At 44.1% G+C, this 21,336-nt stretch overlaps 1 protein-coding gene across 1 annotated transcript in view; it reads right to left on the reverse strand.

Annotated features, from left to right (window-relative positions):
• Positions 1–20,289, reverse strand: part of RGS20 (regulator of G protein signaling 20) — a 37,665-nt gene extending 17,376 nt beyond the window's left edge. Inside the window, exon 1 of the mRNA XM_065399381.1 lies at positions 20,185–20,289. Coding sequence (XP_065255453.1) covers positions 20,185–20,289 — 105 coding nt within the window. The remainder of the gene's footprint in view (positions 1–20,184) is intronic.
• Positions 20,290–21,336: the final 1,047 nt, after the last annotated feature.

Raw genomic sequence — 21,336 nt, forward strand, 5'->3', positions numbered from 1 at the left:
GTTACATTGATGAAATATCAAATCCTAAAGGGACAAGTGCACCTTACTTCGTTATGATTTTAGATGAATTTTGGATACTTAGCTATTCTTCTTCCTGTGAAAAGTGATACTTTTTGGTATTGTTCATTGTAGGTTGCTAAACCTCCTTGAGTCCATCAAAATTGCAAAGGAGTTTAAATACCATTAACAATGGCAGATTTTGGGGAGTTGATCATTGTGATTCAATAACTGGTATGAGATGTTATCTGATGAGCTGGAGAGCATCATGTTAAAATCATCTCTCTCTCCCCGTGTTCAGATATATTTATGCAGGACTATGGTGGCAAGAAAGGTGCTCAATCCATATGCAGCAGGCATTGCTACAAAAACTACAAAATCATGTATATAAAAGAGTGCAGGTTATTCCAACTCAACGCAGCATTAATTCACGATCAATGCTTTTTCTGATGTTCCTTTTACTGATGGTATTATATAGGTTAGTATTATTTTTGTTTTGTTTTTTGGCTAGAATCATCCCCTTGTCCAAGGGAAAATGTGTATGTCATGCACAGCAGCAGAGGCACCTAGTTTGTAGGATAACATCAGACCAGCATAGCTAGTAGATAATGTTTTCACCCCTCAGCTCACAGAGAGCCGAGAAGCGATAGGGAGAAAACACACAAAATGATGCCCCATTATGGATCTGCTCCCTTTGACAACCAGTCCCTAAATGACCAAAAATCTAAAACATAAGCAAGAACATTACTTCCCAAAATGCCAGCTTGATCATTTTAAAGTATGAAAGAATAAATATGAAAAGGAAAATACATCTGTACATTCTTATTTCTTTATTGCTTAGATTTCAAGTTCATTACAGTAGAAGGAAATACTGAATATTTTCAGCTTTCTTCTCAGTACCCATTTTTGAAAAACAAAGCATGTTTGTGCTTACAATAAAAAGTAATTATAAACAAAACATTACAGGAGACAATAGTATATCTGACATATTCCCAGCTCCTGGTAGGGAGTAAACATTTTCTTATTATCAATTAGAAAAGTTTAATTTATAATTGGAATCAAATGAGTGCTATTTATATAATTCATCCAGCTTTGTTTAGTAGATGTTTTATGTGGCTTCTGTGCACATAAATACCTCTAACCCACTTTACAACTGAATTGATATATGATCTGATTAGGAGAGCTAGTCTTCTGTTTTGTTTTTTGTGTTTGGAGGGGGAAGGGCATAGGAGAAAGAGGTGAATAAGTCAATGTACCTATTCACCCACCCCAAACATCTCCTATTTCAAAGAATCCTTATTTGGATCTATTATTATATTTATAAAATTATAATTTTAGATTTTTACTATTTTAGATTTATTATCCTTTCAGATTAATTTCTTTTGCAAGATATTCTCTGGTATACTTCAGTGTGAGGGAGGAGCATGTAAGCATCTCTGTAGCAAATTCCTCCTCGCACCCCCCCCTCCCAATAGTGTTTTGTTTATAATGTAGCTTGTGAAGTGCTCACTCTAACAAAGGATATTTGGGAGCTGTAGAGCTTTATGAATGTAAAGCCAATATTCATCCTATGTGATTTATATCCCAGTTTATAGTTTATTGAAGGGTTGAGGAGGAAAAAAATAAAGGTACAATTTGGCATCTCTTTTAAGCTCTACGCTTCATTAGCAGATGTACACATTGAAACATTAGCTTCCCCTTTAAATATGGAGTAATTTTCTTGCTCAGAGTTAAACAATGATTTTTGTAAATATTTCTAAATGACAACACACCTTTTTAAGATGTCACAAAAGTGTTTAAAAAGTATGTGGAGACCAAAAGTAGAAGTTCCTGCAAGAATGTATCTATTGGTTTAAAGATGACTAGTCCAAAGCAGTTACTTTGTTTTAAGGAAAGTCCAATGAATAGTGCATCTGCAGCTCTTTTGGGAATCAACAGCAGTTGTGTGCATGCAAATGACAAGATGATTGGGTCTCTTAATATTTTTAACACCACTTTGGTTTTAGAAATGAACTGAACTATAATAAAGCAGGTGGCATTATACATCACTTCATTCACGCTTACTTTGGTCACTAAAGCATTCTAAATACACGCAGGGAGCAGATCTCTTAAATTAAAGCTGTTTTTCATAGTCACACCTCTGAGCAGATCCTCACTGTAAAACAAAATGCCTACCTCTCCATTATCACAATATTATTATTAGTCTGTGTTATAGTAGTGCTCAGAGGCTTAAACTGAGATTGGGCCCCATTGTGTTCAGGGCTATACAAACACAGTAAAAGACCGTCCCTGCCCCCCAAAGAGCTTACAATCTATGGTCGGGGGAGGGAGGCTGAAGGGGAAACTGAGGCAGAGAGAGATGATGTGACTTGTCCAAAGAGACACGGCAAGTAAATGGGAGAGCTAGGAATAGACTCCAGGGAGGAAATCCTGGCTCCACTAGTCAATGGAAGCTTTATGATTGATTTCAATGGAGCCAGGATTTCACCTTATTTTCTGGACCATGCTGATTCTGACTACTATCCCAGTGACAATCTGACCCTTTTGAGATAGAGCAACAGTTATGATTCCAAGCCACATCAACCTCAGAATGCCTGGATCAGGTCTGTGGCCATTTGCTGTATTGTTTTCAGAGAAAAGTTGATTTTATATAGGGTCTCAGTTACCATGGTGTTAGGGCCAAGATAGATATATCAGTTGTTCCACCAAGTATTGTATGTAGGAATCTACAAAAGAAAGTCAAACTTTCTATTCTATGTGTAAATGTCAATGTTAGCAATGGGCCAGAGACACAATCTTACATATGGACACCTTACATTTTGAAGAACTTTGACTCTGAATCTGAATGCAGAAGCTCAAACCTATATTTAATCTGATTTAGTAGCATTTTACACCCAGTTTGCACTGGAGTAAATGACCACACAAAGTGCAAGGCATAGGAGAATTAGGTCCGTCATTTCTTCTTCAAACTCCTCTGCTCTGCTGATTCAAAAGAGCAGGTATCTCACTTTAGGGAGGGGAAAAAATGTGTGCCCCACTATACTCCTTCTTCAAAGCTCAATCAGCCATATAAAATGTATAAGTCTTTCAGGTCAAACAAATGCTGTTAGCTCCTCAGCTGACTCTGGTGGAGCTGTTCTGACTTACACCAACTGAGAATCTGACTCACTCGTGCTAAAGCATCACTAATGTGATTACTGAGAGATGTGGTATCTATTACTGAGAGGGCAGTCTTAGGGCTAGTCTACACTTACCGGGTAGTTCGACGGCTGCGGATCGAAGTTCCGAGTTCGATTTATCACGTCTGGTGTGGACGCGATAAATCGAACCAGGAAGTGATCCCCGTCGACTGCGGTACTCCAGCTAGACGAGAGGAGTACCGCGAAGTCGACGGGGGAGCCTGCCTGCCGCGTGTGGACCGCGTCTGAACCGCGGTAAGTTCGAAGTAAGGTATGTCGAATTCAGCTACGTTATTCACGTAGCTGAATTTGCGTACCTTACTTCGACTTGGGGGGTAAGTGTAGACCAAGCCTTAGTGAATGACCTTATTTACAAGCAGTTATCACTTTTTGAAAGAGTTACGCTTTGGGTTGAAATTCATGCCAAAAGTGCAGAGGCAGCTGGAATGTTGTTTTAAAATTCCCTTTGGTCTTTTTTAGTTTATTCAAGGGGTGGGGTAGCTCTCTTGTGCTCCTACTGTTCAAAAATGCTTATGTAATGCCAACATCATGTTTTCTGTGGCCTTAGTCATCACTGAGCATAACAGTCTCTGACATATTTGAAGTTCTTTTGACAAATAAGATAATAAGGGGGCAATTCTCAGTTCCAGCCTGGCTTTTTGGCAGGATAAAACATAAATGGGGTAAAATAATCCCTGGTGATGTGATGTAGAGCTTCCCCCTCCCTCATCCTCAGCATGGCCAGGGGAGAGGGTGTGTAGCAAGAGTTCACTGCATTCCACCTATTTTCTGTTGCAGCAGTCTAAATTAGAGCAGCCCTGAGGCTGCTCTAGCCTATGCTGGGGACAGAATCACTCCCTGGATAGCCCTCAATACAGATTCTAAGGTGAGAAGGGACAGTTATGCTCATTTAGTGTAATGGAAGCCATGGAATTTCACTCAATCATTCCTACATCCTACATCTAACTTGTAATTAAACTAGAGCATTGTTGAAGCCACAGCTGATTGTCCAAGTTTCTGCACTGAGCAGAACTCCTACAGAATGGAGAGCTGGGCTCAAGTGTTTGAAAATCGCATAGTGTGCCTACACAGAACAATCTTTTCTAATTTTGTAACAAGGTATGGTGATATGCTATATTGCTGGGTGAATGTACCTCTATCAAGTTTAGCAGCTGAGATTAATTAAAACTGTGATTGAGAACAGCTGAATTTAAGAAAGGAACAACAAAATAAATGCAATATTGTGGTTGATATTTTCCACAACCATAAATTAGGAAATAAAAAGTTTTCAAAGGAATGTCCGTTCAAATACTGTTCTGAGATATTTTCCTTTACTGCTGATGCAACAGTTGTCTTCAATTGCTCCAACAACTTTTCAAGCGACCAAGTTAATCAATTCTTCTAATTCACATATCTAAGGATGTGGCTGGTAGATTTTCACCATTCAAAGTTGTGACATGACTCCTGGTGATTACCACAGGGACTTTACAGGTAGGGTGACCAGACAGCAAGTGTGAAAAATCAGGATGGGGTGGGGGGTAAAAGGTGCCTATATAAGAAAAAGCCCCCCAAATCAGGACTGTCCCTATAAAATTGTGACATCTGGTCACCCTATTTACAGGGAGGGTACGGTGGAGGGTTTTTTACGCTGCAGTTCATATACTATGGCACTTGATTAGGCTTTCGTCACAGTTATGTAGGGTGAAAGCCTGGTCACAGCGAACTCAATGGCAAAATTCCTACTGACTTTAATTGAGTCAGGGGGTCACGTCTAGACTGAAAATACATCTTGTGTGTGCAAGAGAAAGTTACCATGTACCTACAGGATCAACAAGAGGGAAGCTTCCCTGAAGATGACCTGCGAAAGCTGCGGCCTAAGGACCAACAGTACTACATTCACGATGGTGCTGTTCTGATCACATACACAATCATTTCAACCAGGAGATGGGGGTCCTAACTACTTGGAACACACTCCTTTGGCCTTGATGTTTCTCTGGCAGTTTGTTGGGAGACATATCAGTACCCAGCGACAGTGTGTCTAACTTTAATTTAAAAAATAAATTATCACCTTTTATCCAGCCAATGCAAGGACAGTATTACCTTTCCTAGGGCCCCACATCTGCGGTAGGGAAAAATCCTTTAAAGGAAGTTTCAGGAAGGCTGGGGAATCCCTGGTAGTATGGCTCCTAATGGGGATGAGAGGGGACACTGCTTTTGTACTGGCTCTGGAATGCCAAAGTGCTGCTACATGGATGGTCTGCATTAGATCCCTTAAGATCCATGCAGAACCCATAGGCTCTGGGGACCCACAGCTACAGCCACAGCTACCTACAGAGGAACAATTAAACAATCTGGGAGTGCCTCAGCACAGAGAATTTCAGTGTTTTCCTCCCCATAACCCCACTCTGTTGGCTTCACCAACAGAATGGGTGATTTGACCCAGGCCTATAAAAACAGTTTCTATGATAGAATGCCTGGACAGAATGCCTGGCTGGAGGAAGATTTTTGAACACTGTCTAGAATTAATGTCTATATTCTTCGGTTTTTGATATATTTTCATTATATGTTCCGATTACAAGTTACACATCTACCACTTTGAACCAGTTCATATTTTAACTTCAGTAAACTGAGATGGTCTAGACAATATGGAAAGTTTGTGTTTCCTGCTGTTAAATCATGCAGTTTTGTTATATTTGTGTGTAATGCTGCAGCTGCTAATTAGGGTATGAGTGAGATAATGTTGACTGAATTATGCAGTTGGTGTGAAACGGTTTAAGCTTATCAGCAGATAAGCTACTGTATATGATCTTTTAATCAGTGATGAGACTAGCAGTAGATATTAATCAGGAGGAATTATTCATTTGTGATCCTGTTGCTACAGTACACAGAATCAATGGCTGGTATTTTGTAAAGGTTATTTTTCCACAAGGGTATTCGGGGGGGGGGGGGGGGGAATAGTTTGGGCGATGGGCCCAATTCTGCTGTCATTGAAGTCAATGGAAACTTTGCCACTAATACTTATTTTCCAACCTCAGATCTTCTGAACAATGAAAAATTAGAAATTGCATTTTGTGGAAATTGTTGTCTTTGAATAGTTTATGAAAAATTGACAATACATACAAGTAGCAACATATGCAACTTCAAAATGATCTAAAATAATCTAGAGATGAAAGGGGAATGCTGTGGAATAGAGAATTCATAGTGTTTTACATTGTTCAGAAAGTGTTTCCAATATAGCAGTGTGTGACTCTACCCTGAGAATTTCATACACAACTGTAACACCTAAGTGGGGAAAGCAGCAGGAAACATCACCTCTACACCCATAACAGTTTCAAGAGTCTGCCCAATGTCTTTCTTGCCCCTGCAGCACTGTGGAAATGCCAATTTTCTCTGTGTAAAAGTGTTTACAGCAAAGCTAAAAATGTTTTAAAATGAAAGTCTATGAAAATTCTGCACCATGACCAAGATTGTTAAGAGCTTGTGACGCTTGATGGACTTTGAAAACTTTATAGCTCTCAGAGGGAAAGCACACATTTGTTTGCTAGAGGTGTAAAGAGTTAAACCCTGGTGATCAGCATACAAACCAAGTGAATGGATTATATGCCAAGGAAAATTACCATGTGCATAAGAAGTGCAGAGTAGAGAGACTGAATTCTCACTCCTGACTTCCAGTAGTGAAGTAACCTGGGCTCATCTCAGAAACAACTGCTCTTGTGGGCGATCGGGAGGAGTAGGGGTGCCCCCTCCCTCCCTTCCTTCACAGGGTCTGAGACTTATGGACTAGCACTCTACATAGACACGCTGGATATGTCCCTATCCCTGTCTCCAAATTGCTCGTTACTCCCTTCATATTGTAGCACTCCAAGCGAGAGCTCTGTTTTGCAGTGTGCAGTGGAGGTTTGGAAACTCACACAAACTATCACTTGCTATAGAAGGCGTCTCAGCATTTGGTCTCTTAGCAATAGGCTTTGGAGCCTGTCACCTGAAGATCACCTGTTCAAATTCAGATCAGGTGAGTGACCAAAACTAGATACTGAGTGCAATCCATTGATCAGTAAGTGATCTATATGAAATGAGTTGGCCTCCATTCATTTCCTGGTTAGGGGGAGAACACATCACAGAAACTGACATCAGGTTTGGTGATAGGCTTGCTGACAAGGGTGCAAATTAGGAGAGATGCTAAAGCCAGAATGGCCTTGAAATTAGAACCCTTCTCCCTGAAGACAATGGAGAACATGCTGCTGCTCCTGCCACCAATGCAGTGCTTGTGCTGTAGCTCAAATGAACTTCAGCCTTCAAAGTGTGTCAATCCAGCACCACTTTCAAACATCACATTCCCATACAAACATTCCGCAAACAGCCCCTTCTGTACACAGCAGATTTGGATTTACCATAGACATTGCTGTAGCACTCAATTATCACTGGATTGGAAAACTTTGTTTGACCAGCTCTTGTTTTTATGCTCAGTGAAACTGAGCATAAACTGTTTTTAGCCCTATGGCCTGATCCAGCAAAGTGCTCAAGCACATGCTGAAGTTGAAGAATGTGAATAATCCCACTCATGGTCTTAAATTTAAACATATGCTTAAGAGCCTTGTTGTATATGGGTCTAAATATGTAGCTCTCAGTAATGATATTAAATTTCATTTGCCTTGGTTTATTCCCTTCCCACTATCCCCAGGGCCAGAGTAACTCTCCTGTGGGCCCAGAGCTATTACATTTTGTGAGGCCCCTGTAGACAAGTCTTTTTCCTGGGAGGGAGTTTGGTTCAGGGGGGGGGGGGTTGGGGTACAGAAGTGGGTGCAGGGTCTGGGAGGGAGTTTGGGTGCAGGAGGAGGATTCTGATCTGGGGCAGCGGGTTGGGGTGGAGGAGGGGGTATGAGGTACAGGCTCGGGCCGGGAGGCGCTTACCGCAGGCGGCTCTCAACCCGCAGCACAGCAGGGCGCTCAGGCAGGCTGCCTACATGCCATGGCCCCAAGCTGCTCCCAGAAGCGTCTGCGGCCTGCTGCTGGCATGTCTCTGCATGCCCCCTGGGGGGAGGGGGACAGCGTGTCTCCATGTGCTGCCCATGCCCACAAGCGATACCCCCGTAGCTCCCATTGGCTGGGAACCGGCCCATGGGAGCTGTGGGGATGGTCCTGGGGGCGGAGACAGCGCACGGAGCTGCCTCCCCCCCAGCCAGGGGCCGCAGAGACATGCTAGCAGCCGGCCACTTCCGGGAGCAGCGTGGGGCCATGGCATGCAGGCAGTCTGTCTGAGCGCCCTGCTGCGCCACGGGACTTTTAGTGGCCCAGAGATGGAGATCGCTGCCTGTGATTTATTTTTGCAGGGCCCCCCTTGAGCCGGGGTCCTGGGATGCAGCCCCTAAAGCCCCTGCCTTAATCCAGCCCTGACTATCCCAAACAAATCCTAATAAAAATACCTCACAACCTCATGCCAGGTTTTTGCTGTTAGATAATGTATGAACAGTACCAGTAAAACAAATGGTATAAGTGCCCTCCATGGAACAGAATGATCAAAGTGCCTTCCATTGAGCAACAAGCATGGAAATCAATTGTATTATTAAGATCCTGAACTACAACTAAATGAAAGGTCATGGACAAAGTTCAACCCCCTAAGTGATACCTGTGCAGCTAGTGTTCATTAGTGTTGACAGGGCCTGTATTCAAAAGTGGGCACACAACCTTTGCGTAAGTCTCCTGTGGCTATTACTGCTACTGCAGAGATGACGAATCCTAACAAGGCAAGGATCATTAACATGCACTAATACTGCTCCCCTCCAGCCCAGCTCAGCTCAGCATGACCTCTCCAGCACTCTGGCTACCGAGAATGTGTAGATTCCACAGGTGGCAAAAGGGGGAGAGAGGGAGCCAGGCACAAATCTTGCTCCCCTCCTGGCTGCCTCTCTTCATACATCTGCACAAATAATGGCTTAAATTTGGCCCCCACAGCCCAGCCAGCCTGGTTGCTATACTCTGCGTTATGTGGCAGATCCAGGTTTGAGTTATGATCTCTGATTCATTGAACCAGCTGGAATTGAGGTGCTGCAGGCAAGTGCTCAGCCCTCTGAGTGCAGGGGGGTCAGTAATGGAGTTGCACTGCTGAACAGTCCATTTGGAAACTTTGAAGACTTCCTCATTTTAAGCAGGAATGGCCTTGAGCTTTGGGACATGAGAGAGAGAGAATGTAAGGGTGGTGGAGGGCTTCTTAAATGCTGCAGCTTGGATACATAGGGCACGTTCCTGAGAAAATAACATTCACATACATCCTTATGCACCTGGTGCTGTCAAAGGATGGATCACACATAACCTGACAGAAGACTGCATTTCTTAGTCAGTTTTCTATTGAAATTGGAAAGAATCAGTAATCAACACTTGCTGGATTCTTGCTCACACAAAAGTCATACAATGAAGTAAGCAGATGAATAAACCACATTCATGCTTCCTTAAATATTAGTGCAAATGTGACTCCCTCAGCTAAAATATTCTGGCTACTTCTTCCCAGGTGCACGCTCTGAAAATAGCAATCAGTAAATACAGCTTTCTGTGACATAAACACACCAAGAATAATCATTCATTTGAGAATCAGACACTTGTTAGAGCTAAAAGGTGAGATGTTCATCTACAAGGCTTACACCTGATGCTACTTATTATATATTAATACTGCTTTTACATGGATCTAGTCCTGGTTAATAGCAATGTTGTCTTTTTTTTTTGTTTTTCTGACCGATGAAGTACAACGTGTCCATCAACAAGAAAAAAGGTGTTTTTCTTCATGAATATTTGTATCCTGCGTGATTAGAGAAAAACCCACCCTATGTTTCATACATGAAATATTAACAATGATTACACTTGCTTGTGGGCCAAATCTTCAGCTGGTGGCAAGCAATGTAGCTTCACTGAAAGTCAGTGACGCTATGGGGATTTACACCTCCTAAGGATCTGACCCAATGCCTGTGTTAACGCTGCAAATAAAAGTGAATCTCTTTCATAGGCCAGACTTAATACAAAAAGCTGTTAAACTGAGGAATTATGGATTCTTTCTTGTCTTATTGCGTCTTGTGATCCACAGACTTGGACTCTTTCTTTGAAATTCATTTAGCCGTTTTATAAAATTCCCTTATTTTGTCTGAACATTTTCCTTGTTATCTGGACACAGTCATCTCAAAGGAGGTTCTGTGGGGAAAGTAATAGAATCCCAATTTCTATAATTTTCCTCAGGTAATCTCCACAGAGTAACGTGGCGATATTGCCTCACTCCCCTGTTCCCATTCTGCCTAGTCCCTGCCCTATTCTCCCCCACAGATCTCCAAACCAGTGGAGAGCTGTCAGAAAATTCTGAAAGAAGGAGGGAATGGTGTAGCAAAGATGGATGCGACTTCCTTCCATAGGAGAGGGGGCCATCCATACCCTGCACTTGGATCTGTGGGGCAGTATTCCTCACTCCAGAGTTTGTTCATGTTTTAAAGTGAACAGATTTGGTGAGGATGGACAGATGACAGGGATGATGTCACAAAGTCAATGGGAGTATTGTGTAAGACCTACAGGGTAAAATGTAAACAAGCCCTACAGAACTATTCCCGGAATCCACCAAATCTTTCCTTGCATATAATCCCTTTGGGGAATACTGCAAATAACAGAATGATGTTCTGTGCTAGTAAATTACAGAATGAAATGCAACACAACAGCAGCACTCTCTTCACAGTGACATTGAACACAATGGGCCAGATTTACTGGTACACCATTACTGCTTTGTGATACTCCTGCAACACCAAACAGCTGTAAACCCATATTAACTGGCCAGTTAAACTGGCTTTACAGTTGCTTTGTATCAACAAAGCAATGCAGAACAGCTAGAGAGTGCCTGTGAATCTGGGCCCACTTCTAAAAAATATGGAAAACAACCAAACACTATATTAACACTTTTCTTTTGAGGATGGAAGGATGATTACTACACAATCAGTATGGAATAGTCCTCAAAATGAGTTTCAAGGTAATAAGACCTGTAAGACTTTCTTTGAAAGAAAGTAAAGTAACCTGAAAAGAATAGATCTTCTCACTCTGCAATTTAAGGGCAACAGGAAACTCAGCAGCTCTCTGAGGGCATTGGTTACTGTTTGACAAAGTAGGTTTTCTCTTCAAATAGATACAACCCAACAAAATAAATCTGAAAAGAAAAAGGGAAAACTAGTCTATTTCATATAGGTTCTCATGCCATGCTCATCACCATAATGTCTGAGTGCCTTCCAGCAGTGCATTAAGAGATGTGACTAACAACTGTCACATGTTGTTTGCTCTCTCATCCGCTCCCCAGGGGAAGAAGTGTGTGCAGTGGAGTGTCTTGTTTTGGAAGTGGTGTTTTTTCCCCTAAATATACATGTTGCTATGTATTTATGGTAGAGAAGGCAAGGTCAAAGAAATGTGCCTTGCATTGGAGCGGAAGGTGATGAGGTTTGGGGTGGTCCTTAGTTCCTTGGGGAGTTCATTCCACAGTCTCGAACTGTCCCCCCACCTCCCAAGAAAGCCTTGTCTCCTACACAGATGAGCTTTATCCTTACTGCAGAGAGTTATCCTTACTCCTCTGGCACAGTGTAAGATGTCAACCACAGTCTTCATCCTGGAGTTTTCGGCAGTCTTTGAGGTATCCTGGGCCCAGTTCATGGAATGTCTTGAGGATAAGGACCAAGACCTTGAACTTGATTTGACACTTTCTGGGAAACCGGTGTAGAGAATGGAGGACAGGCCTGGAGTGCTTGTGGTAGCATGTGCTGTTAAGAAGATGTGCTGTGGTATTTTGTACTAGTTGGAGTTTCCTAAATGCTTAAGGCTTCCTGCCCAGATATATCACATTGCTGTAGTCCAGCTGAGAAGTGACAAAGGTGTGGGACCAGATCATCATCCGCCAGGATGGGACAAAGGCTCCTGGACCGCTGAAGAGAATAGAAAGCCCTACTCACTGATGATGCCACGTGAAAGCTTAGCATCAGCAAGAAATCCAATAGTATTCCTAAACAATGGACCAAATTGACCAATTGTGAAGATATACCTTTCTGCAAAGGAGACTGCATCATGGCTGCAAACTCTTCAAAATGCTTTCCTCTGCCCACCAGCATCACCTTTGTCTTTCTTGGGTTCATCTTCAGCCAGCTGTTCTTCATCCAAACAATCAGCTTTGAAATGTCAAGGCAAATACTCTAAACATCTTGATTTCTAAGCTCAATAACAAAACAAATATCTATATTCAATTTTACCAATATAAACAATCAAAATAGTTATCATTTAATCCAGCATGTTATGTTTGCTTGGAGGGATTGGATCACTCAGGCAATTGATAATGGGCTCATTATCCATTTACCTTCTAGCTTTCTAGTTCAAATCCAATATAGGTTAGTCATGACCAAAAATGTTTACTATTTGACTGCTGTTCAATAGCCAATGGGAAATGAATTTGGTAATCCAGTTCATTCTGGTAGAGAAGTGTCCACATCACAAACCCTAACCTCTAATTAGCCAGTCTTTGCCCTGAGAGGTCAGAGCTCAGGTTGGGGCTGAGGTAGATTGACTGGCAGAATGGAGAAGTTTGTGCTTCCAATGCCATGGACCAAGATTTTCAAAAGCAAGAGCCCAATGTTAGGCTCCTAAAATCCATATTTAGGCAAGGAAGTAAATGGCTGGATTTGCTGAAGTGTATGGCACCAATTCCTAATGCTTCCCTTTCTGGATGCTCAGTACTGTTGAAAAATCAGGCCACTTTGGATCTGAACCAAAGCCCATGGAAAGACTTCAATTGATTTCAATTGGCTTGAAAACATGCTTTTGGTACCTAAATAATGATTTTGGAATCTAGCTATTTTTGAAAATCTTGGGGATAGTGTGCTTGCTTTGTAGAAAAGTGGAAGATTTTAGTTTCCAGTCCTGTTAACCTGGCACTTTCCCAAGCACCGATTTTTAAAAAAGGCCTACTCAATTATGAAAAAATGTCCCCAAAAAACAATGAACCAGATACAACAGATGCTCGTTAGTAGCAACATATTGGTGCCCTTTTGTTATGTTGCTCCTAAGCGGCTGTTGCTGTTATGGGAAGTGTCATCTGACCAAAGGCATATGAAGAGCTAATGGTGTTTTGGAAGGTGTGGGGCAGCCATGTTGGGGGGGGGAGTTGAGGGGTGTGGGAACCCCAAGTCTGGGGGGAGTGGGGCAGGGGAGCCCCCCAGTCAGCAAAACGGCTGAGCAAGCCCAGCTGCTGGGGACAGGCTGAGGATGTTCCTGCTGGCAGCTTCATGCTCCACCTTGGTGAGGGATGGCTGGCTGGGGAGGACACCATGCGCAGTCTGCAATGGAGCGAGAGTGGCTCCTAACATGGACAGCGGAGACAGGAGGGGGGAAGGAGACAGGTCAGTGCCCTGGAGAGGGGGGTTCCCCATCCCCCCACTGCAAAACAGCACACCCACACCCCACCACCGGCTACCAAGACAGATGGGATAGCTCAGTGCATGGAGGGGGGTCCCCAATACTCTGTATTGCAAAATAGCAAACCCCCCCCCGCTGCTGCCTGAAAGCCAGATGCTGAGGAAGGGAGGAGGAGACCTTGCACCTGCGCCTTTGCTGCTCCCCCGACACCAGCTTCCCCCTCCCCAAAAATCCCTCTCTTCTAGACCCTCCCCCCAACACATGCTCTCCACCCAGGCTCCATCAGGCAGGGCAAGTGGATGGGGCAGTGTGCCCTTGAGCTGCGCTAAAGGGCCGGGATCAGGTGCGGAGTGGAAAGATGTAGTTTGGTGGGGCAATGCCCCTACATGCCCCCTCCCCAATCTCCACCCCTGGATGTGATGTCACAATGCCACAAATGTTGCGCTTAAGTGATGGTTATGTTGTTGTTATCAAGTGGACAATGCACAGTAGGGAAGGTGTTCCCAAAGGAAATGTTGCTTATATGTGATGGTTGCTCTTATAAGGTGTTCTGCAAACAAGCGTCTACTGTATAAAGAAACATCATCCGATATATCCGTGTTTCCTATCAAGATAGGTAGTGTGTGTAACATGTATAAATGCAACTAACAATAATCAACTGCTGGCTGCTCATTGCTACTAAAAATCAGTCAAGGATTAGAATGAGCCAAATACATATCTGAAAATAATGGAAAGCTTAAATGTATGCCCTAGCACTAATGCTGAGATATTGGATATGAACCTCTCTCCACCCCAATGCATGCCTGTATGACACTCAGATTATGTGGCATTTCTATGTTTAACCTTTTGGACATAAATGAGTACAAAGATCAGGGATGAAAGTTGTATCTTTGGTTAAAAGCTGCTTAAATGATGTTTGGTTGAGAGAGTTATTACATGTATAGTATTTACTAATCTCTGTAGCAGGAATGTGAGCTCCCTACACCACCCAAAGGAGGAATACATGCAGTATAAATAGTCAGAGGTCAGATTTTTAAAATCAAAATTGCACTGAAAAAAAATGATTGAGGCTTTTATATTACATAATCCTTTCCTTGTTTCATATTGCAACAAAATGGAATTTTCTCAGCTAGCCATAATGCAAAGATGTACAGTTACTGAAGCATAAGTACAATATTCCTCCCCCGCTCCTTCCCTAATTATGCAGTTCCTTGAACTCTGATTGGTTCTGGGGATCTGATTTGCATTATTGTATGATTGTTTTATAATAATTATACAGTATGTGACTTCTCTGCATTCTGTGTGTCTAATAATGGCTGACAGCCAATCAGAGTGCATAGATTTCCATAATCACAGTACAATCACTTTTCAATCATTATACTGGGCCTGATCCAAAGCCTATCAAGACAATGAAAAACCTCCCATTGACTTCAATGGGCTTTGGATCAGGCCCACTATGAATATTATGTAAATCTCTTTATTGTCATTCACTATTTTTATTCATAGTCTTTTCTATGGTACCCATCAATAAGTTAGAAGAAAGTGATTCTGTGATTCTTTACCATTGTCACAAGAAAGTTATGAGTGGGTGTAGGTTCAAGGTAAATCTTGCTTTCAAAAGCCTTGTTTTATATACTTGCAATGTGGGAGTGTTTAAGGCTGGAACATATTCTCACTGAAGTCAGTGTAAGATTGTAATTGATCATAATGGGACTGGGCCCTTAGAAAGCTTGACGTTGACTCCACTTCCTCTCCATTGATTAATGTGACAAATAAGCTTTCTGCATCAAAAAGGGCAATGTTTTAAATTGAGAGTAGTTATCATTTATGTTAATAAACACACACACACACACCTTGAGTCACTTTGATGAACTAGAGTTGGGAAAAACTTGGGACTTCTGTTCTTGTACAACGAATTATGGCGCACGGCAGTGAAAATTAGGTGCCTTGAGGTGGTGGGAATGGAAGAAAACAAGATCAGCTTTCTGTATAGGTGATATTAGCAGCCACCTAGGATGCTGCATCGAAGAGGGTGTTGGAATAGAATTGGATAAGTGACCAATAGAAGATCAGTGAGTGTGATTACAAAAGAAAGTAGTTTCCCCCTATGTGGTATTCAGGGGAAACTCAGAAGTATTATATAAAATGATTTATAGATGGAGAGAAACTAGGTTGGTTGCCTTCATCTGTGGCTTATATTTTCAGAGTAGCAGCCCCTATGAAGAGCTCTGTTCATCTATACAGATTAAAGCATTGCTTTACATTTCAAAGAGAACATTTAGAAATGTAACACACCCACACAGTAACAGGGAACTGTACACAGCTCATTTCACTTACAGTTTAGGGTCTGATCTTGCAAGGGTCTGAGTGTGATATGCTTTCATTACTCAGCACCTTGCACAATCAGCCTGATATCCTCATAACAATCCTCTCGCTGAAACTGTCCTCTACATAAAACCTGCCATTCTTTCTAAGAAACATGTTATCCTATGTAGACCAGGTTTTTCTCCATGTCTCAGTGTTTCTTTTTTGAGAGGATGCCCCACACATTGCATGAGACCTCAGTGAAAGTATGTAATTCTAACACACATAACCTTGGCATCTATGTGCCAGTTCAGCTAGAATGAATAGAAATTATGATAGCCTTTGGAGATAGAATCTTAAATATATTGTGCATATAGAAAAAATAACATACACAGATATACCCATGGATAAGGTAGGTGATAAATACCTATGGCCTGATTCTCATTTAACATTAAGGCTACTTTAGACTTTTCTGGCAGTGCAAAGGAGCTTTAGAGTAATTTCATAATTTACTCCCACTTCAATGCCCCTTCACAATACCAGAGCAGTGTCAGTCATAGTCAGATCCCTATTTTACACCCCAGGGCAGATCCTCAGCTGGTATAAATTGTCATAGCTCCATTGACTTATCTCATGTGACAACTGGAGTTGACTTTAATGGAGCTCTGACAATTTACAGTAGCTGAGGATCTACCACGTGACATGTAAAACAGCAAGGAACCAATAACCCCAAATACAGAGAATATAGAAATTTGCCAATTCTACTACTTCTGGCTTTCATATCCAATGAAAACATTTGCCTCAATTTTTTTTTAATACAGTTGGCTAAAAAATGTTCATTCAGCTTGATATTTTACAAGCCACTTTACTATACAAACGATGGAACTCTTGCACACAGTAGATTACTATTCAACCTGATATACTCTGCTGACTTCCATCATACCATATCCTACTGAGCGCTCAGTCACATCATGCTTAATTATGAATGGCCTCCAAAAAATCCCATTCTACTGTACTATGAACTGACTCATTTCACACAGAAGCTTTGACAGCTCATACTGGGTATTGGAATCACATGGTGCTGTTTTAGTCTGTGAGTCATATATTATACTAGGTGCTTGGATCTGACTCATTGAACTGTGTTAGGAACTGACTGACACTGTACTGGTCTGAAAGCTGGTTTGCATCACGGTGACTCATCTTGTAGTGCATTAAATACTGATTCACACAGCATTCCCTATTGGATCCGATCATTGCAATCCACTTCAGATCGTACCATACTGGAATCTGACCATACTGTAAAATCCCTGCATATATATAGCTACATTGGACACAGAAAGCCTGAGTCTAAGCTTGCTTGCACTGGTGAAACACAGGAGTAACATCACTGAAGTCCACTAAGTTACCAGTGTAAACCTGATGTGAGATCAGAATTGCTGTTTGTGTAATATAAGAAAATAAATCAAGTGATAGCTTGTAGACTTCATACAAATAAATGGCTGGTAACTCTTCAAAGAGTTCAAAATCCAGCCCCTAAATAGAAATTTAGGGTCCACCAATCCTTGCATAGAGTATTTTGATAACTGTGACTTTGCTTATCCACTAGTACTACCATATTTCAGCCATAATTTTCAGAAGCACTGCTTCCAGAGGATAAAATTTCCTTAGTGCCTGAAAGATTGGCATGAATTTTCAGAAGCATCTAGTGATTTTTCAGCTGTTTCAATTTTTGGCTGTCCATCTTGAGCTATCTTAAAGAGGCTTGATTTTCAGATGTGCTGAGCATTCCATGCTCTGAAAATTAGACTCCATTTAATGTGTTTCAAGTTGGGCAGCCAAAAACGGAGGCACTCAAAATCACTAGTTATTTCTGAAAATTTAGACCATTTGCTTCAAGAGTATGTGTGTGTGAAATAACATTTCTGAAGTGAAACCACACACTTAGGAAAAAGCAGTGCTTCCATGCAAATGATTTAAATGCAGGTGGTAATATGCACATAGATATTGATATGGGTAAGTAGAATGAAGGATAAATAAGATTGTCCATATCTTATTTCTGTAGTATGTTATAATATTTGAGGGTAGTATAGCTATATGGTTTTCATCAAACTATCCAGGATGCTTGAACATACTTTTCAGTTGGGATTTCATTCTGAGTTTAGAAACACAACCTCATTCTTAATTTTAAATTGACTCCCATCATAACATAGTGGTGGGGCGTTGTACTGGGTACTGGCTTCCATCATACTGTATAGTAATAATGTAGTGTATTGACACTAGCAGCATTTAGCCCTATTGATTCCTGAAGCCAGTGGTAGCGTGTTGTGGATACAATGGGTACAGAAAAGTGAGTGATATGCAAGTAGCCTAAATGTCTTTGAGTTGTACAAATGACCATCTAGCATACACTTTTGTCATGCATTTTTTGCAACAACAAAAATGAAATAATGGAGTGACTATAGATGAAATTACCTCTATATTAAATTACTGTAATTTCTACTGGCATGTGCAAAGATAATCATATTTAACTTCTGCAGTTGTCTAATTTTCATTACCCGTTCCCCTCTATTTAATGCCATAGAAATGACCGATCTCAGGAAATGTATACCTCATTTAAAGGGTCTGTGGTGGTGGAAACATGGAAACACTTGTTCGCCCTGGAACAAATGTTTACTTTATTACTAGATTGTTTTGTGACATTCCTAGTAAGAACGTCTTTAGTCTGGGGCTCGGGCAGTGGGTGGGCACGTAGGTAATGGGCCAGTCCTGCTGTCCTTCCGGGGCAGAGATCCTAGTGACTTTCACTGAACTCCATCGGACTGTTGCTGGAGAGAGGAGGCTAAGGACGCTCTGGGCTCTGTAGGACTCTCTAGGTGTAATTCAACCAGTTCCCTCATTCCTAGAAAACTCAAAGAAAAACAGCACCGTGGGGGGTGACCCCCGCCCCCCTTACCTCAGCTACAGACACGGGGTTTAGTGGATCGTCCGGGAGCCTCCTTCCCTGGCTGCTTTGCAGAGCCAAACGGCGCCGCCTGGCGCTCGGCACCAAGAGGAGCGCGTCGGCAGGCAAAGGCTGCGTTAGGTGGCGCGGGGCTGCCCCGGCTCGGCGGCTTCCAGCTCCGCGCCGGAACGGTGGGCGGGCAAAGCGCCAGACAGAGCGCGCGGCGCACCGCTCCCGCCGCGGGGCTCGCCTCCCTCCTAGAGCGCGCCGGGGGCGCAGCCCCTCCCTGCGGGCGGGTGGGGCCCCGGCCCAAGGCACCCGGCGGGGCTCGCTCCGGCGCCTCTTATGGGCACCGCGGCTGCGCTCTCGGAGTCCCCTTCGCCGCGCTCTGGGTCCCGCCTGGGGCACCCCCGCCTCCCGCAACCGGAGGGACCATCCCCTCTCCCGGGCTGCGCCAGGGGGGAGTTTCCCTGCACTCCCGGCGCTGGGAGCAGCCGAGGCGGCCCCTGGACGGGCAGCGCCTGCACTAGGCGGGAGCCTTCCTAGGTGCCGCTGCTCTCTCAGCAAGCGGGCTCCGGGGTGCAGTGGGCTCCTGCTCCCCAGCGGCTCCCTCCCCCGCCGCCGAGGGAGGGCTGCCCAAAGGAGGCGCCTTGCGCCCCTCGCCTGTGGAAAGCGGCCGGGTGACCCCCGCCCGCCTCCCCGCAGCGAACTTGCAGCCCGCCGCCCTGGGCACGGCGCTACTGGCTCCGCGCCCCAGGCCAGCCCGGCGGGGGGCGGACACGGCCCCTGGCCCTCACACCCCGGCCAGTGCAGCCACCCACCGCCACCTGCAGAGGCTGAAGCGAGCTCCCCTTGCCCGCTAGGTCTAGCCCCTGGAACCAGGGCAGCCCTTGCTTCCATGCCGGCCGCCAACCCCCTTCGCCCGGCCCTCGTCGCCGCGTGAGATCACACCTGAGCCAGCGCCGCACCTGTGCTCTGCGTGTAAACACCCCCGGATCCCCCTCTGCCTGCCAGGGACAATGCAACGATCTGCCGCAGCGAGGGATCCTGCTCTTTAACCGAAGGAGGCTTCCCAAGGCACACAATGGAAGAAACGCGTGGAAACCCCCCAAACTACAATGGGGGGGGGAGTAATCCAAAGAAACACTCTCCCTCCCCCGGGTTTAGGGACAGCGAGTGCCATCCAGAAGCGCCTCTCGGTCCCCCAGACCAGGAAACAGCTGACTGTTATTCTCATGCCCCAAAATACACTTTACAAATCCAGCCAGGCAAAGGCAAAGCCCCGGGCGCTTCCCCACGTGCGGAGCCGCTGGGCCGTCCAGGATCAGCACTGTAGGGCTGGAGAGTACTTACAATTTCACCATCAGTCCCGGGAGCCAGATGGAAATCTTTGCCTTGATCACATCCGTTAGCAGTGGGCTCCTCACCCAGGGACGGCGGCTCGCCAGCCATGCGCATGCGTCCCGAGCTTTTATAGGATGCTTATTTTACTGTATATTCCACTGGCTTGATTCCCCCCCCCCCCTTCAGCCACCACCAGAATGCCCGGGATATGCGTCCAGCCGGCCTTCCCGTGCTCCTGTTATGGGTGGGGAAGAGCAACAGCCCAGGACAGGAAAGGGGAAGGGACTAGACCGAAGTAAATGAGAAATGAACCGTGAATGCCAGAGGCTGACAGCAGGCGCCTCTGGAAACAGCTTCTCTACCTCGCTCAGTTCCCGCACAACACCTTGCCTTGGCAGGCGACCTTCCCCTTCCCCTAAACCCAATCAGTTCCCATATGGTGACACACGCGTGTTTGTGTGAATCTCGGGCAGTCTACATCTGGGGCCACATCTACAACAAACACATTGTGTCAACAGACTGGGGAGGGGAAGGGGGTGGAGAGTTCCATGGATCCAACTTCTGTTCCTCCCCGGGGAGGAGATATTCTGGGATAAAGAAGCGGGTGTATTGGGGGCAGGAGGGAGGGGCTGCACAGGGAGGAGAAGGTTGTGTGTTCGATATTTGGGTTTCATTTTAATAGGCTCCCTTAAATCTGGATCGTCTTTATACGGATAGGGATTGGCGCTTTTAGGTAATTGCAGGGACGTGTTTCCCCCTTATCTGGTTTCCTTGTTTTGTTGTATGTCAAAACGCCTCTACTCGAATAAATTACGGCGTAGCAGGAAGCTTGAAATAAATCGGATCTAAAGGAAGGTTTATGCCTGAATGTGCAAAAGTGTTGTGCATAAATGGCAACCGGTAAACCATGCACCAATGTGGAGATCAATGGATCTTTCCTGCTCTATACTGTATTTATCTCAGGGAAACATAGGTACATACACATTGCATTCAGACACCGTTCCGAAGGAAACCACACTCCCGTCAACAGGACACAGATTTAAAGGCACTCCGTGGAGAGCCTTCTGCAACGGGCTGCTCAGGACTTGCAAATTTGTTGCTACTTTGTGACCACTCTGTCGGGGCAGGAGTTAGGAGGACGACGCAACATTTCCCTGGAAC

This window comes from Emys orbicularis, chromosome 2 (genome assembly GCF_028017835.1).
Source record: "Emys orbicularis isolate rEmyOrb1 chromosome 2, rEmyOrb1.hap1, whole genome shotgun sequence".
Lineage (NCBI taxonomy): Eukaryota > Metazoa > Chordata > Testudines > Emydidae > Emys > Emys orbicularis.